The sequence below is a fragment of the Lepisosteus platostomus genome, chromosome 4 (assembly GCF_059453375.1).
Source record: "Lepisosteus platostomus isolate fLepPlt1 chromosome 4, fLepPlt1.hap1, whole genome shotgun sequence".
NCBI classification, from domain to species: Eukaryota; Metazoa; Chordata; class Actinopteri; order Semionotiformes; family Lepisosteidae; genus Lepisosteus; species Lepisosteus platostomus.
Window position 1 is genome coordinate 1,054,092 of NC_142614.1, and position 17,102 is coordinate 1,071,193.

The following is a 17,102-nucleotide window of genomic DNA, read 5'->3' on the forward strand; positions in this document are numbered from 1 at the left end:
GCAGCTGTTTACTCCTGCGATGTGACTCGGTACAGATGTGAAGGAGCTGGAAGGAACAGCCAGGAGTGATGACGAATGCCTTTCTCACTCTGCCTCCCACCGAGCCCGGCCGAGCTGAGCACGCCTGAGCCGAGCGCCTGGCTGGGCCTCTGGAACGCGCCAGAACAGAAGCACCTTCTAAACTAGACGTGAGAGGTTGTCTCTTTTCTGCTTTGCCGAGAAAAGAGTGTCTCTTCTGGGGCAAAAGAAGCTCCATGGTGATCTTTCACCGTATTTCTTCTGCCTGTTACACTTAGCTCACCGGCTGTGCTGTGTCTGCCTGTACACGACTGCTCTGCATTGTGGGAACACTGCAGTTGACATCACTAAGTGCTAACGAGTCCGGTGTGGCAGGAACCACAGAATCGTTTACTCGTCATTAGGGCACTGCAGCACAGGGACTGTAAATGAGTTGAAAAAGTAAAAATGTCTGTATACGGTACGTCACTAAGTTCCGGAAGTGAGCTAAGCTGTCATGAGGCTCCGAGTTTGCTCAGGGCAGCACAGCGGTATGGGATACAGCCCACAGCGTGATGCTGGCTCACCGGGTGACACCTAAGACTCGTGGGGCTCTTTGCATTGTCACCCCACTAACCACAGAGGGGTTCAAGGCCAGAGGACTGTGTTCGGTAGCTGAAGACTGAGCCAATCAGATTGACAGGTCAAAAAATAGTTCCCACCAATTAAACTGGCACCCCTGGTTATATTTCTGTGATCATTTGAACATTTGAATACTAGTGTTTCAGGAGGAAAGCTAGAAGACATCCCAGACAGAGGACTAGGGTGAGCTTCCAGCAGGTGTCTCCGCTACAGGACACAAGACCTGCTCCGAAACAAGCCAGCCCAGCCCTCAGCTCGTCCGTTCAGTCCAAAACCACAACACTGACGAGTAAAAAAAAAGACTGAAGAATAACACAACTTAATAAAAATATGAGTTCATTGAATTTGATGAATGGCAAACAGGGGCGATATTATAAATCTTTTTTTTTGGTTCCTTGAGGACAAAATATTGCATTTGCACATGTTCCCAAACATGACTGATAACAGGCAGATGAAACACAGGGAGCAATTACTTTGTGAAGTACACTATGCTCCAGAGAAACATTAAAATGGATTTCATCCTGAAAAAAAAAGCCGACCTGGCATACAGATCAGATTAAGCAATTTAAACACATGCGAGTTCACCAAGTCCAAACAACATCTGCCCCAGAGCGCTCTCTCTCCTGGCCCAGACTCTCAGAGAGCAGCATTGTTCACTCGAGGGCTGAGGTTTCCTTTGTCTTGCACAGAGCCCTGGGAACAACAGAGCTCTCCTGTTGGGCCTCCCGTCTCCAGTTAGGAAGGAGAACAGAAGAACAGATACACGCAGGCCTGTGGTACATCCCCAGAGGCAGCCCACGCTGTCTGATCTACAGGTCCCATTTTTAATTGTTTTGTGAAAAGAGCTAAATTGCTTCTGACGGGAAAATTGAACCACTTTGTCGGATGTGCTCCTCTCACCACAGGCCCTCAATTACCTTGATTGAAAATACTCACACTCCTCCCCAAGGCAAGAAATCATTTGAAATGTGTCTGTGTTAAAGTGCCAGCATTTCCCCAAAACTCAAAACCACTGCATGCACTGTTAACGATTACAGCACACAGCTTTCACATCTGTGCCCTTGAAATTGGGAAACCCCTCCTCTCACACTCACTGCTCAGACCATGTTCCTGTTCTGCTACTGCAAACGACAACAGGTCTCAAGTAGGACAGGGCCCTGCTGAGGGCCTGAACCCAGGATCTCAGGGCTGTGATTGGGGGGAGACAGAGCTCACAGGGTGCAGAACACTGTGCCGTGCGGGGCAGGAGGGATCAGTGCGATTGCCCTGGGGCTGCTGCTACTGTACATAGCACCACGTCCTCCTAGGCTGCAAACAGTGTGCAGCACAAGCTTATACATGTGACACCCTCGCTTATCAGGGCTTAACTGTTGCAGGTCTAACTTCAAGCCATAATCAGCCCTCACAGAAAAGCAGGCTCTTCTTGTGGTCCAGTGGGATGTCTGAAGACTGCTGAAGCTCCAAGCTTGCAAGTTTCCTTTTTCGTCATTCAACACACTGACAATGTTTGTCTCCTGTACTTATGACTCGGGGATATAATGTATAAGAAAGACAGTTACCATCTGGCACTGACTCACTGAGTCGTACTTGTGGGTTGAATCTTCATTTCAAGGTTATAGGAGATAAAACCCCTTTAACTCTAATGAAGAAAGATTGCAGTGCAGGCTTGGCTCTCTGTTCACAACCAGAACTGGTCCTCAAGATTGCTTAGAGCACCATATTAACCCAATTGCTACACAGCATGTGCTCAGGAACAGATAATGCTTAGCTGATTATAATGGGGACTGGATATTATATATCCCATGTAAAGCCACAAACACTAAACATCTGCCCCTTCGCCAACTAATTATTTTTAACCCGTTTGTTCCTTTTTAGATATATCTGAGAAGAGACAGATAATGGTTTCTTATAATTATCCTAGATTTCTTTCACCAATCTGCAGATCTGAGGCAATGAGTGTTGGAAGTTTTGAAAGCAGAAAACCTTGCAGCCTCTCACCTGATCTAGACAACCCCTGGCTGCTGCAACTCCAGTCACAGAGAGTCTGATCTCACATAAACACAGCAGAGGCAGCTGCAGAAGGCAGACCTGTCCAGTTCCACCTGCTCTGTGGCCCCACTGCCGGAACAGTGTCCGCAGGGAGACTCCAATCCTGGGCCGCGGAAGGACAGAGAGGAGCCACACGGAATCGGAATGGCTTCTCCATGTCCCAGTCTTGGCGCCAAGACAGTAGCGCCGTTTAAAGCAATCACATCTGAGCAAAGCACACTGAGAGCAGGAAGGCTTTAAACAACAGGGTGCAGATGGAAAAGAAGACGAAGGACAGCGGGTCCCCCTCACACAACTGAACAGCTCCTCAGCTTCCTCTCCAGGAGGGGAGACAGGAAAAACAAGTGCCTCTCTTACTGACGTGGCCCCAGAATAAAATCATTACCCCACACACCATCAATCTTCCAGCTCAGGTGCGGTGGCAGAGAGAGGCCTCGTTTTAGTCCTCCGCAGTTTTGATGCGTTTCAAAACAGCAATTTGATCTGAAAACCTTATGAACATGTGGTAGCCATTACGAGCCAGAAGTCTGGCAGCACCGGTGTCACTTAACCTTTGCGTTGTTAACCTTCACAATGGAAGCCTTCTCTGTCTGGTTCCCAAGAAACCACATATTTCCCCTGTTCTTTTCCTTGCCTGGGTCATGATTGTCTTTCCAAGTTTCCCTCTTTCCCACAAGAAACACCCCAACAGCCTCGCCTGTGAAATCCTGACACCAAAGCGAAGGGAACTGAGGTCCGGATTTCATCAGAACTTCAACCCACCTGCTAATCGGAAATGACAAACCCAGCACTTGCCGGTGCTGTGAAAACCAGTAGAAGCACGAAGCCGCTGGGGAGCCCCAAGCGCAGCCATGTGAGGAACTGAGCTCACTCATTCTGGAGGTCCGCAGGCCGCACGTTCTCTGGGCTCGTGGAGCAGCGGGCTGTTCCTGCTACCCGGGCCGGGCTTCACAGAAACAAAAGCACCAGTGGCTGAAGAAGACTGACCATGGATACAGGCACATGTCCGGTACGGCCGGCTCTGTGGCCTGGAAGCCTGAACGGTAGATAGAAAAGCTTTGCTGCATGAGGGAACCGGACTGATGCTTAATATTTGTTTACCCTCTAGCGAAAAAAAAAAAACAGTTTCTTCCAACATCTACAGTTGTACCTGTAATGTGGCTCAGCGCACACCACGCAGAACTAAGAGCAAATCAAAACACGGTCCGCTTTCCCCACTGCTTTCAAGGAACGTTTGAAATACTGCACTTGGTGGTGAACTGCTGCCCTTCGTGGGTCTTTGACATGCCAGGCAGTGGAACTTCTGTCTCCGCCAGCAGAGGGCAGGCTGTGGAGCGCGGCGCCGCGTTAGAAACCCGGGGCTATGGAGGAGCGGGCCCGCCTGAGGGGGCTGATGGGGGTGTTGCACTCGGCTGGGTGTGGGTGTATCTGTGCAGGATGCCCGCTTTGGCTCCTGTGGGCAGGGGTGGCGCCGAGGCAGCCTGGGGCGCAGTGGGAGAGCAGGACTCCTGTCCGCCAGCGGTCAGTCGCGGCCGCAGCCATCAGCTGGCACAGGAACTCCGCAGCTCCCACACCCAGCGGGCCCTGCAGCAAGAGGGGGGACCTGTGTCTGTTGTTCCTCACAGGGGCACAGCTGATGTGGCCAGAACAAGCTACTGGGCTCTGCTTAGTGTGCTGGTTCCAGAAGGGGAGACTAAAGACTGAGCCTCGCCAGTTAAATAAGGAGACAGGTCAGTACTGCAGAAATCTCCTTATGGGCTCAACTGATACCCAACTAATATAACAGTCTTCTAAACCAACAAGTAAAGGTTTATTCCCTGCTGAAAAGAGAAAAAGGAAACACAACATTTTGGCTGTGGAGCCTTCTTTGGGGCTTTGACACACACAAAGAAGGTGTATTTGTGTTTCTTTTCATCTCTTTTCAGCAGGGAATAAACCTTCACTTGTTCCTTTGCAGCCTATGCACGCTGACACAGCTCCCGGCTTGAACTTCTAAAATAACATTCTAAACTGAAACACAAATATAAATCTAAAAGCTGCAACAAAGAGTGAAATTTTAACAGACAGGTGCAAAGGTATTTGGCATCTTTCCCTGCCTTGGATAAGGCTCAGCCGACAGAAGAGTTCCACAGATGCTGAATACGAATTGAGTGTTAATGATCAGCTTTCACTTTATTGACGAATCACGACAAGAAACATTGCTACTCATGGTGGCCAATTCTTCAGCAGATGACTGATGAACGAACATGTAAAAAAACGGTCCAGCAGGAGAGGCTGTTCCTTGTGAAACAGGATCCGCACTCTCCCTGCCAGTGTGGCTGAGCTCCTTTGAGTGCTCTGTATCTGACCTTTTCTGCTCTACTGCAGATGTTGCTCCTTTAATCCCAAATATAGATCACATAAAATTTGTTTAAAAAAAAATCCTGAGATTACAGTATATATTTTTCCACATATCTCTTTCTAAATTTGTACTTTTCCTTGTGTGACATTTTGCTTTGGAAGGAAACACTTTGAAAAATCGCCAGGTTCATCTCAGCCTCAGCTGGCCCGGCGTTATTCCAGCGCCCTGAGGTGCGCCACTCCTCTCTCCTGGCTGCGGTTTATTCTTGATTGCTCCGTTTTTACGTTTTTAGAGTGCTTTATTTATGTCTTAAAAAAAACGTCATTCACTTTCTGAAAGTCGGAAACGAACAAAAAAGGGGTTTGGAAAGAAGGGGCAAAACCAAGCCCTTCCTCATCAGCGAAGAGCAGGAGATCGTCCTCGCGGGCCCCGCCGCGTGTGAAACAGATTAGCTGGGGACTCCTGGATTCCTTCCCTGGGAGTCAGTGCCTCACATCTGTAGAAAACAGAGAACGCCCTTCAGGTCACCCTGGTCAGAACTGTGCTCCCCAGCGCTGGCCTCAGGAGCCCCTGCGCTGCACGCCACACGCTTGGTGCCTGTGGGTGTCCGTCCAGGAGCAGCCGGGAGGTCCTGGCTGACGCCACGCTTGACACTGAGGTCACCGCACATGTCCAGAGTCCTGCTCCCGCTGTCCCCAGGGGACAGTGACCACAGACACTTTCAGCTGCTTGATTTGCAGGGGACACAAGAAGCCACGGCGCAGTTCAGTCGGGTTCTGAAAGAAGTGGATTATTCCCGCAGAGCAGGCAGAGCCAGACCTGTCATGTCTCAGCTCTGAAACACAGGCACTGTGAGAGGGGTGCACAAACCAGGCGCAGCACCGATCTACCACTTGTGTCGCCAACATGTTATGCTGAGGGCAAGGACACAACGTCTGTCAACACAGTATGAAAGGGAAGACACTGCACAGAATAATCTCAGCACCAACACAGAAGGTACATGGATGTTCTGAAGTCCAGTTGTCAGAGATTGTCACACTCTTTCAGTCACTCAAATAAGAATTTGTCACTGTCGAAGTTATAAAGGTGTACATCTTGTTTTCTTAATAACATTTCTTTTAGCCAGCTGAATTCTTCACATCGAATCTTAATTGAGCTCATGGACTAGTTGCTTTCATCTGAGGTGAATTTGATTTGGGTATTGGGGCTGAATAAGGGCCACAGAGGTATCTGAGGTATCACATCAGATTTGCTACTGTACATTAAATGAAACAGGTTTTCAATCCACATTTTTATTGCAGTTTCTTGAGTCTACGGCAGCTTAAATACTGAATACTAAACTATCAACTTCACAATAATTTTTAGATGCATATGCTTGTCTAAAAATGAGAGATATTGTTATTAGATGCAATTATCTCTTTTTTTATTTGTATAAAGAGTCCACAGTTCTTTGTCCAAGTAGTGCAGTATGCCGAATACAATGAAAAATATATGTCCGTGTCATCACCCCTAATGGCTACATGGACACACAGTTTTCACTGTATTCATCATACTGCACTACTTGGACATAATGTATTGCACACACCCTGGACACACCGCAGCTCTATTTATATTGAACTCTGTCTGAGTTTATCTTATTCAATTTCTATTGCACTATTTTATGTATTATTATGTCACCTTATCTTCTAACTTTAATTTTGTGATTTTTATCCCCCCAGTGAGCTCATAGAAAAGACATTTCATTGCCAGCAACTACTGTTGCACGCTGTATTGTTGTGCATTTGTTAATAAACTTTGATTGATTGATTGATTGAGAATAGCTATGAAGTTGATTTAATATCTGTGTGAAGAAAAGTAAGTGAGAAAAATAAGTCCTTCCAGTTGCTTAACACACCCACTTTAAATTCATCTCAAACACTGACTTTCACATGAGGCTGATCCGACTTGCACAATGAGAGCCGATTGAGTAAGTTTGTACAAGTTTGGATAAGCAATTTCAGCAATGCACTCCTGAAATTACTGCACTTCACAAGAACAGTGCAAGTAGTTCTGTCTTCTTCAGCACCACAAATCGCAGGATGTCTGATGTAAGGGGAGTGGAAAAGACATATCAAAGCTTTTTACAACGTGGTCTCGCTTTTCTCTACATGTAAACTACCACATGTTACTGTGTTGCTAACCACGTTACCGTTTTCTTCCAAGAAAGGGCTGGTTGAGATCCTCTGATCAATTAGCTCTGACCTGCCAGACCGGCCTGATGGGTAGAAGAGGCCCTTTGCGCAGCCCAAGTCTCCCACATGCTTTAACACTGTTGATTGTTGTCCACTCCTACATACAGTATACATATACAATCAACCACTGCCTACCAAGTGCTGATAGGACCCATTTAAACAGTTCAGCTGGTACAATTACCAGCAGACACTGGGATAATGAAGCCCTAGACTGGGAGGCCCTGTCTTACAGAGACTAATGGGTATATCCAGCTTCACACCACTTGGGAAAATGTCGGATTCAGAAATGTGGAGTGGATGCTCTGGAAAAGCCTCCACTGGGCTGTTAGGATGAGTCCATCCACTCAAGAGCCACTTAAAATCAGGTCCACGCCCTTTCCCAGAATGCAGTAAAGGCATGAGGGGGGGTTCTGAATGAGGGATTCCTGATAGGTGAGGACTGAAACACACAGAGAATTTTTTATAGGCCAGACCACTATTCTGCAGTTTCTACCAAACCGGTACAAAACAGTGGCAAACAGATTTAATCACAGGACGTTCGGCACAGAGCAGTCCCACAGGCAGCTGGGAACAGGGCCCAGGATGAGGCCTTGGATCCAACCACCGTGTCCGGTCCAGCTTCAGCCACTACTGGTACAAGCCCTCCAGCTCAAGAGCGAGCCGAGCCACCACACCTGAGGGACACAGAAGGGACAAAGGGCCAGCTCTGGTCCTGGACAGTGTATCTGCAGCACTTGTACTTCTCTTTGATGCTTTAGCACCTGAAGAGTTGGGGAAGTTGATCAATTTAGCCAATTAAGTCTATAACGAGCTGATTTATGTGATTAAGTACTGAGCTGTAATGAAAATCAGTGTAGTGTCCTCTTACAAAAAAGCAGAACATCACATATAACATATTAAACACAGATGCAGCCTGCGAGCTTAATCACAACCCAGTTTCCTAATGCAGAAGCCACATACTTAATGAAGGCCCGTAATCATGCAGGTTAGTATATAAATAAGCTACTGGTGACAGGATCATGATATTTATAAACCAGATACATTTTCAAATAATTACTTTATTCTTTTTACTAAAAAGGAAATATAGAAGGGATACAGCTGGTTTTCGTCAAGCATGGCGACCAGGAGCCTCGCAGGACAGAGCAGCCATTAATAATACACAGGAAGTGGAGAAATCCTCTGAAATGAGTTCAAGAAATCTGCACAAATGCTTCCAATTTGATGTTAAAATATTTACTTAGCTTGCTGGTGGGAGCTCTTACCTTCCCTTCCTCCTTCTGTGTTAAGGAGCCAAAGAGCAAATTAAAACCTCATTCATGAAAGTAACCTTGACTCCCTGAAACATGAGTACAATGTGGTTCTGAAACCAAATGCCGGTGTTACACTTGTCCAGTGTAACTACTTCCCAGAGATCCTGAGGAGCTTCACCTGATCACTACAGATCTCTCAGTATGATCTTGACAGCGACTGTCTGAACTGAAGTGGTGCAGTGGTCAGCCATGCTTGAACCTCCAGCACTGGGGCTAAGGGGTTCATTCCTGGGGCGCCGTCTGTACGGAGTTTGTAAGTTCTCCCCGTGTTCACGTGGGTCTCCTGTGACCTTGTACTGGAGAAAGTGGTTAGAAAATGGATGAATGTAGCTGGTGAGGTGTAAACAAACGCTAACAGTGACTCAATTGATCCTTAATTCACCTGGTGCAGCAGCGTCTCTCACCTCTGCCTGTTCTGCTGTGTAGGAGGGCTGCTCTCCAGTGGGGGGTAAGTGGGCTCCTTCATGTATTGCAGAGCTCTGTCTAGATAAGATCACTTTATTGGCCATATACAATTTCTATCATTAGGAATTTGTCTTTCCACATACCCCAGCTTTCTGGAAAAGTCCTGGACAACTTTCCCCCCGGCCTTTACCAGTCATAGCCTCCTAATGATCCTCATCTCTGAACTGGCTCCATCACTCTGCTCTCCTCCCCACTGAGAGCTGCTGTGTGGGGAGAGTACTGGTGCATCATCCAGGTGGGGCTGCACACTGGTGAGGCTGGAGGGGATCCCCATTACCTGTAAAGCGCTTTGAGTGGAGTGTCCAGCAAAGCACTATATACAGGTAAGTGCAAGCAATTATTATTTATATATGTTATTTTAACAATTAATGAAAGCAACAGTAACAGAAACAAAATGACATAAAATCTTAGTATTGTAGTATAGTATGGGGTCTGCAGAAGGGTAGTTCTATTAATTTTTAAAGTGTGTGGCATGGGTTAAGAGAGACTTAAGTCTGCGTAGAAAAGCTGGGCACGGTCATGCCGCGGGTGCCGTGTGGAAGCAGAAAACGGCGCCGCTGCTTGAGAACGCCGCCCTCTAGCGGTCGATGCTGGTGCTGTGTGCGACGCTAAACAGAAAAGGGTAACTTTTAAAAAAAATGTTCCCATAATCGACTCCTTTTTGAACACACAAATCCTGTTACTTCACGGCGGAAGCTCACGTACAAACAGCTGTTTCGTTTGACATCTTAGACAACGAAATTCGCAGACAGGAATCGCACAGCTAAGGACGCAGCGACAATTTTTCCTAAAAAAAAACACACTCTCCCCCGCTTAATTCGCCATCCTCGGCGAAGGGCTACCCCATCCCACTCTTAACACCAATGTAGCGCTGTCGGGTTCACGTGGGTATGCGCCCTCGCCACTGCCGCCTCCGGTTGACCCCCCCACCGCTAGGGACTCGAACCCGGACCTCCAGCGTCACTCAGCAGGGACCCAGCCTCTTGAGCCAAAGGGAGATCTCCCGTCAGCCCAGCGGCTGCGGTCCCTGCTCTCCACAGGGAAGGGCGGTGACGTCACCGCGCTGGTAAGACGGCTCGCACAGCCTGCAATGTCGGCGGTCTGCGTTACAATAATAATGAGAAGAAGAAGAACTTGTATTTACTATTTGTACTGCACTCAAGGACACTGTACATAGTCATAAATAAAAAAAAACAAAAAAATAAAGGATAGTAAAGTATAAAAACAAGAAATTACATTAAATAGGATCACCAGACGTGTTTTTCCCCCTAAATCTCCGTCCGGGCGGAGACATATTCCCTTGTTCTTTTTCCCCATTGATGTTCGAATCGAAATGGCTCTTGTACAAATATCTACCGATACAAATATCAGCAGGACCACAGCCCATCCCCCGTTGACAGGGGATTTTTTTTTTATTTAGTAAACATTTAAAACAGAATAACTTAGATGGTGGCTCCTCCACAGCTGAGTGACCAGTAACAAAACTCGACTAGTCTTTACAATTATTCGAAATATGATCTATTTAATAATTATTTACTTGTGAATAAAAAGGGGAGAAATATATGTTCAATACTGGCATCAAAACTAACATTTTACTATTTAACTAAGGCCAACTAAAAAATATTGTCAATAAAGTACCTCACAGTTTCAGGCAATCGGGTATTCCTGCATGTTATTGAATGCCAGCCGGAGGGTCTTTACTGGGGAGACACGGTAATTAGGAATTCAACTTCATGACCTTCCCTGTGCCGTATTTCAGGGAAGGAGGACCGGAGCTCTCAACAAGCCCCACTTCAAACCCAGAGTTGTTGAACTCCTGAAGGGTGAGCGACGCGCCGTCTTCCACATTAAGGCTTGGTTAGGCTCGGCTGAGGTGAACAAAAGTGAGAAAAATATATCTGAGGGCCACCAATTTCTGTCTGTTGTTCCTTTTTTCAACCCTAGTCATGCCCCCCTTACAATTCTTTAAGTTAGGGAAATAACGGAAAATGACAATAAGGCAGGACACAACCTTTTTTGTCCTTCTGATCATTCAGTCGCATTTTTGCTGACCGCCAGCAACAGCTACACTAAGGGTGAAAACAGCAAAACAAATGAAAGGCCTATGAGCTGATACACCGCGGAGATCCAGGGACTGAGACAGGCTTCGCAGGTTCTGCTCTTCATTGTGCAAGTCTTACAGCTGACGGAGACAGGCAACCCCTCCCAAGACACCCAGGTACCGCACCCCAGTCATCCCAAAACACAAGCGCCACAGCGTCGTAAACACAAATAGACTCAGTGTGCCGGCATAACATGAACCATATTAAAATGTGCTGCAGATATCCGTTTAGTATTACCACCTTCTATAAATCTACCTTCACACATGTTTAACAAATCTATGAAATTTGACTAATAAAGACTTTAAAGAGGGAGAAACGTATTATTTAATATCTTCGAGGGAAAACTGTCGACCTTTGGGTAATACAAGTTGCTGCACTCTGAAAAACTGTTTTCATTACACAATTTATTCACACCATTACAACACAAGACTCCCAGAGATCACTAATATAACAAAATAGCTACTGACACAGAATTTAAAATGTAACAGAAAAAAAAGATTTAAAAACATTATATAAAATATTTACTGTTTTAAATTTAGCAATTATTAATGATTAAGGAGTCATTAATAACACAAGTCAGACATTAATTTGAGTTGACAATATGATTCAATAAAACCTTACTCTTTGATTTTTCAGAATTTAGTTTTGCATCCAAGCAGCTGTTTTACACATTGACAGGCTTACAGGAAACATATTAGTAGTACAGATAAACATTACATTAAAAATAAATGTAACATTACATTAAAGACATCAAACCATACATAGTCATTGCACATCCTTCCTACAGGAATCCACAGTTTTCCAGAACCTGTGAGTTTACTCCCCTTGTACCCTAAGCCTCTATAATTGCACATGACCCCTTCATTTTGCACATACCCACTGAGTTTAGCAAACATTGATCCTCTGGAAAACGAATAACTTGCAGAAGCTTTTCTTCTAATTCTGTTTCCAGCTTCCTTATGGCTAAAATGACAGGCCGATTCCACGTCTCCACTCAAAGCGCTTTACAAATAATGTGGGGGTGGAGGGGATCCCCATGACCTGTAAAGCGCTTTGAGTGGAGTGTCCAGAAAAGCGCTATATAAGTGTAAGCAATTATTATTATTATTATTATTATTATTATTATTATTATTATTATTTATATTTAAGAGGAGCATTTTAGAAAGATGCTTTGGGAGGTTCAGTTCCCAAATAAATTCCAGTACATCAGAGAAAACAAGACACACACACACACAAATCAACCATATTTATAAATGAAGGCAAATAAAGCATCCCTTATGTTTCAACTTTGAGAAGAAAACATTTTCTTGGGGAAAAGGATCAGAGGAATGCGTTTTGTTGCTTGAAGTTCTAATTTATATTGTGCAAAACTGCTCAATTGTTTAAATGATTGTACGTTTACAGATAATACATGCGAAGAATTTCCTAACACTTAAGAAAAACGTTAAAAATCACTGATGAGCGATAAATCACACCACAAGCAAGCAGCACTTCCTTTAACACACGTTATGAAATCCTACTACACACCAAAGCAGCAGATTCAATAGATTGAGTTGCAACGATATTAGAGGAGAACTATATTATTTACCAAAACAAATACAACACTGAAGTACAACAATTTATTTAGAATAATAGTCGATTTTTATTCCAGATGTGTTTTTCATTTTGCATGATGTTTAACGCTCTAGCGGTAACGAATGTGCTTTTACTAAGTGTCGAATTCGTCAGCATCATCACGGCAATCAATGGAAAACAAAACAGTTGTTGGGTAAATGTAGAAAAATCTTAATCTGTAGATTCGCTTTCAATGTCTTTAAAAGTTATTTGATTTAGGTGGAAGAAAAGACAAAAAAAACTTTAACCGGTGAGTTTGAAAGAAAACGACTTTTTAAAACGAGTTTATTGTTAGGCAGTGTTTAAATCGCCACTTAATAGTTACCTGCCTTCTCCGGTGCTTACTGTCGAAACTGCTGCTCCGAAAAGTCAAGCTGTCGTTTTCCAAGCGGAGGTTTGAGAAGCTGATGTGTTTCTGGCGAGAGACGTATCGCTTCTTTAAGACACAAGGCGGAGGGTGGAAATCAGAAAAGGAGCCGAAACTATCGGAGTGAAAGATGTCACCCGAAACAAGCTTCTCGACCGAGTCTTAGAAAGGGGAATGGGACCGTCCTGGCTAAACAATGCTAGTTGGGGGCACGACTTGGGCGATTTGAAAAATAATCGTTGACGGAGCTTTTCCTGCTAACAAAAGGCGTAAATAAAACACGAGCGAGAGGAATATGGGGAGGTAGGCGCCCGTCGAGGAGAGAAGTTTGTTTTCTTGTGGAAACGAGTGAATACAGGCGAGAGGGCGATGTGAAGAGCAGCGGAGTCAACATGATCCCCACTTGATGCAGCCGGAGTCATCAGCCGCGGGCTGTCCGAGCGAGAGCGGCGACGTGTTCGTCTACCCCGAGAGACGTAGACGCAGCTGTATTTCAAACCGTGTCCAAGTGTAAAGATTCACAGAAGCCCATCCATATTTAAGCATTTCATTAGAGAACATAAACGACTGTTCTTGGATAAAGAGTTAATATATAGCTGAATGTTTAGGTGCTGCAGGCTGTGTTTAAAACTATATAAATATTATGATTACTGTTGGGCAAGACGGGGGCAGAACGTCAGCAGGACCTGAGATTACTTCACAAGTTTGAACTACTGATTCATCGCGGTGATTAAATACTCCCGCCATAGTGCATCTGTTGCAGGAAAAATCCAGGAAAAAAGAAAGGCGACCAGTCGGATACTCAAACACTAGAACAAGCCACTACCTTTGGCCGGACAGCGAGGTGCAGTTGGTCTGCAGGTGGTTCCTGTCATGTGTTTGTAGTTTACAAACAAAACAACCGATCTTAGTGTGCGCTTCACCTAACCGGGAGTGTTTACACCCTTTTTAAAGATACTGTTTATTCAAATCCTGTAAACGCTGGGGGAGGTGTTTTGCAGTTTTCGTCCGTTCTAGCTTGGTAGAAATGAGAAAATGAACAGCGAGGCGCAGGATCTAGAGTTGAGCAATGGGAAAGCGAAGAAATCCGCTGGCGAGCAGGCAGACTGCGCAGAAATCATCCCCCGACTCAGCCTGCGGGAGGTGGACACAGCCGGGCGAGTGGTAGAGGGGGAGACCGCACTGGAGGTGGTGGATGGGGGGGGCGAAGAAGAGGTAAACGGGGACGACAGAAATGGGGTTCAGGTACCCCAGACGGCCGGGACTGATCTGGATTACGGCCCAGCAGACGAGCTTGAAGCGGCCCAAGGGCTTGGTGCCACTGGGGATGATGCACAAGCTGGCGTGGATTTGGCATTGGAGGACGGGCAGTGGCCAGAACCGGGCCCTGTGCAGCCCGAAGGGGGCCCGGGAGACAGGGACAGTGTGTCCACTGATCCAGATGTGGCTTCGGAGTGCCCAGCGAGCCTAGGGACCCCACCCTCGACACCGGGGGCTGCTGAGTGCGCGCCCCTTCAGGTGTGGGCCGGTGTGCCCCCCTCACCGCCGGATGAGCACGAGAAGCTGAAACACGGGGTGAAAAGGGTGACTTTCCCCTCAGATGAGGACATCGTATCCGGAGCTGTGGAGCCCAAGGACCCCTGGAGGCATGGTAAATACCGTCCTTCCGCTGGCACCTGAGTTCCTGCCACTGTGTCTTGCTGTTTCGTGTCCAGCCCTGTCTGCTCTCATGACAGCACAGCGGCTGCGCTGTTAGACCAGATGGCACATCCTGAATTCCAGGCCTCTCGTCTAGTGGCGGGTCAGATGTGAGATTTCAGGCTGATGGTGGTGAATGTGTTTTTCTTCTGCTCAAGATCCTGTAACAGTAGCTTGTCAAGTTGCAGGTCTGCTAAACTTCATGTGCTCTTTTTCCTTCGCAAAGACATGTCTCGGGTTTTAAAGATTTTAAAAAAGTGATTGATTGGAAAATAGATGTGCCTAGAAGGAGTGGAGTGTCTTGTGCTAGTAGTGTCCTCACACAGTCCTTGTTAGTGGAGTAGTAGCAGACACGCATGCCATGAAAACAGCCGTTACCTTCCCACAAATTTCCAGTTCTTCAAGCCAGGCCCTGCTTCATCCCTCCTGTGGTTGATGGGTTCCGGGCCACCCTGTGTGACCCCGAGCCCCAGAAGCATGTGTTCTGCAGTGTGTCACAGACGGAAGCTCTCGCACTGTGCGCTGGCCAAGACTGCCATTTGAAAATTACCTCCCTTTGTCCTTCTGATATTGTTTACGTTGGGCTGCCAGCGGAGCTCTGAGTGACGTCACAGAACCCGGTGCAGCTGTCTGCGCTGCGTCCGCCCCGTGAGATGCCACCTTAGGGGTCAGCGGGTCTCTCTGGGGAATGGTTATGTGCCGCTGTGCAGCGAAGTCCTTCTTTATGCTGCCAAGCCTGTTTACTACCTGCTTGGAGGGAGAGCTGAACAGGATGAAGTTAACATGTTTTCCAAATCTCCATATTAAACCTACAGGACCAGGGCAACACGACTCTGGTTTATGTCGTCAGCTTTGTCTTTCCTCCTGCGTTTTCTTGCTTGTTGCACAGCTAGCTGTGATCCAGTGTGTCCTGTGTGGACCTCTGGGGTTGTTTTTCAGCTCGACTAATTTGCCGTGTTCACAGCTCTGAGGAAATTAGTTTCCATCTAAACCCACTGGAGAAGCCATGCAGCTCTGCCAGCCTGTCGCACCCCTGCTCACCTTTCAGCTCCTCATCGGTGCTGGCAGAGGAGATGCCAAGCAAACCTCCTCTTGTTTGTAGCCATTCTTGTGCAGACAGAAGTTAAATGTTAGGGACAAATCATGAGATAACAATCCAAATCCCAGATCTTAATCAGTGATGTTAACTACGCAGTTTGCTTATTCAGATATGTAACAGTCACCAAAATGAATACCAGGGAAAGGACATGAAATCGCCCCAGACACACAGACATGCATGTCCTGAATGACCCAGTCGCTGACTGTAATGGAAATCTAAAACACTAATTCATTTTCAAAGTTACAAATTACGAAAAGTATTTGTAAAGAAACATTGTGGAACATGGTGTGCTTTCAGACTGCAGCATCCTGCACTAGATTTACTGAAGTTGTTTGTGCCCTGGTAGTTCCTCTTTTTTGGATTTGTGATCTGTTCACATTTTTTTCTGAATTCATTTTGCAGAAGTTATTCACACAATTCGATGGGTGACGTTGCTCCAGTAATTGTTACCCTTTTTGAGCTGTTTTGCATTTGATAGTGGAGTATGTGAAACCGGCCACAGTTCAGGTGAAGGTGCTGCCCTGGATGATGAGGGATGGTTTTAGCTGGTGAAATGTGTCTGTGGCTGGGTGTGAGAGCCCCGCTGTGCTGGCGGCAGGGCCCCTGGGTGATGATTACCACAGCAGTGCAGCCAGGCAGCCCAGAGCCACGGGGGGACACCAGATCAGTGACTCGCCAGCGGAGCAGCATGAAGGCTTTCCATCTGTTTGGCTGCTGATCTTAGAATACAGGCAGGTGGCAGGGAGGTCATTCTCCCTGCAGCTCTCTGGGTTAGTCGGGGGTTTTAGTGTGAGAATTTACGCAAGGAAAAGGATTAAAGGTCGTCCAGTAAGAGCGTCTGAGTTGTTTTATCTGCTGCCTCAGTTGGTTGATTAATGTACAGTCCTATCGGTGCAATAAAAGTGCCACGGGCTCTTTCCAGTGGGATGCCTCACTGGTTCCTTATCTCTGCCCCTCACCCGCATCCCTTTCCCGGTTCTTGGAAAACTGTTTGGTTGTGGTTTCAGAAGCGCCAGGCTGTGTGACATCACATTGGCTTTGTTACCACAAGTGTCATTGCTGATTATTTAAGTTTGAGAAGGAAAAGTCAAAATACTCTTTCCATGTGTTTCTGTTTCTTGCTGGTGCTGATTCTGTCGAGTGTCTGCGCCTGTGGGTGACTGGGGATGTCAGGGACGGCTGGAGGC

General features: G+C 46.4%; 1 protein-coding gene across 1 annotated transcript in view; it reads left to right on the top strand.

Moving 5' to 3' along the window:
* The first annotated feature begins 12,976 nt into the window (after nucleotides 1-12,976).
* The window catches only part of ppp1r37 (protein phosphatase 1, regulatory subunit 37), a 45,729-nt gene continuing 41,603 nt past the window's right edge, over nucleotides 12,977-17,102 (top strand). The window contains exon 1 of the mRNA XM_088627329.1: nucleotides 12,977-14,769. Within this exon, the coding sequence (XP_088483455.1) occupies nucleotides 14,154-14,769 (616 nt within the window). The 5' untranslated portion in view covers nucleotides 12,977-14,153. The remainder of the gene's footprint in view (nucleotides 14,770-17,102) is intronic.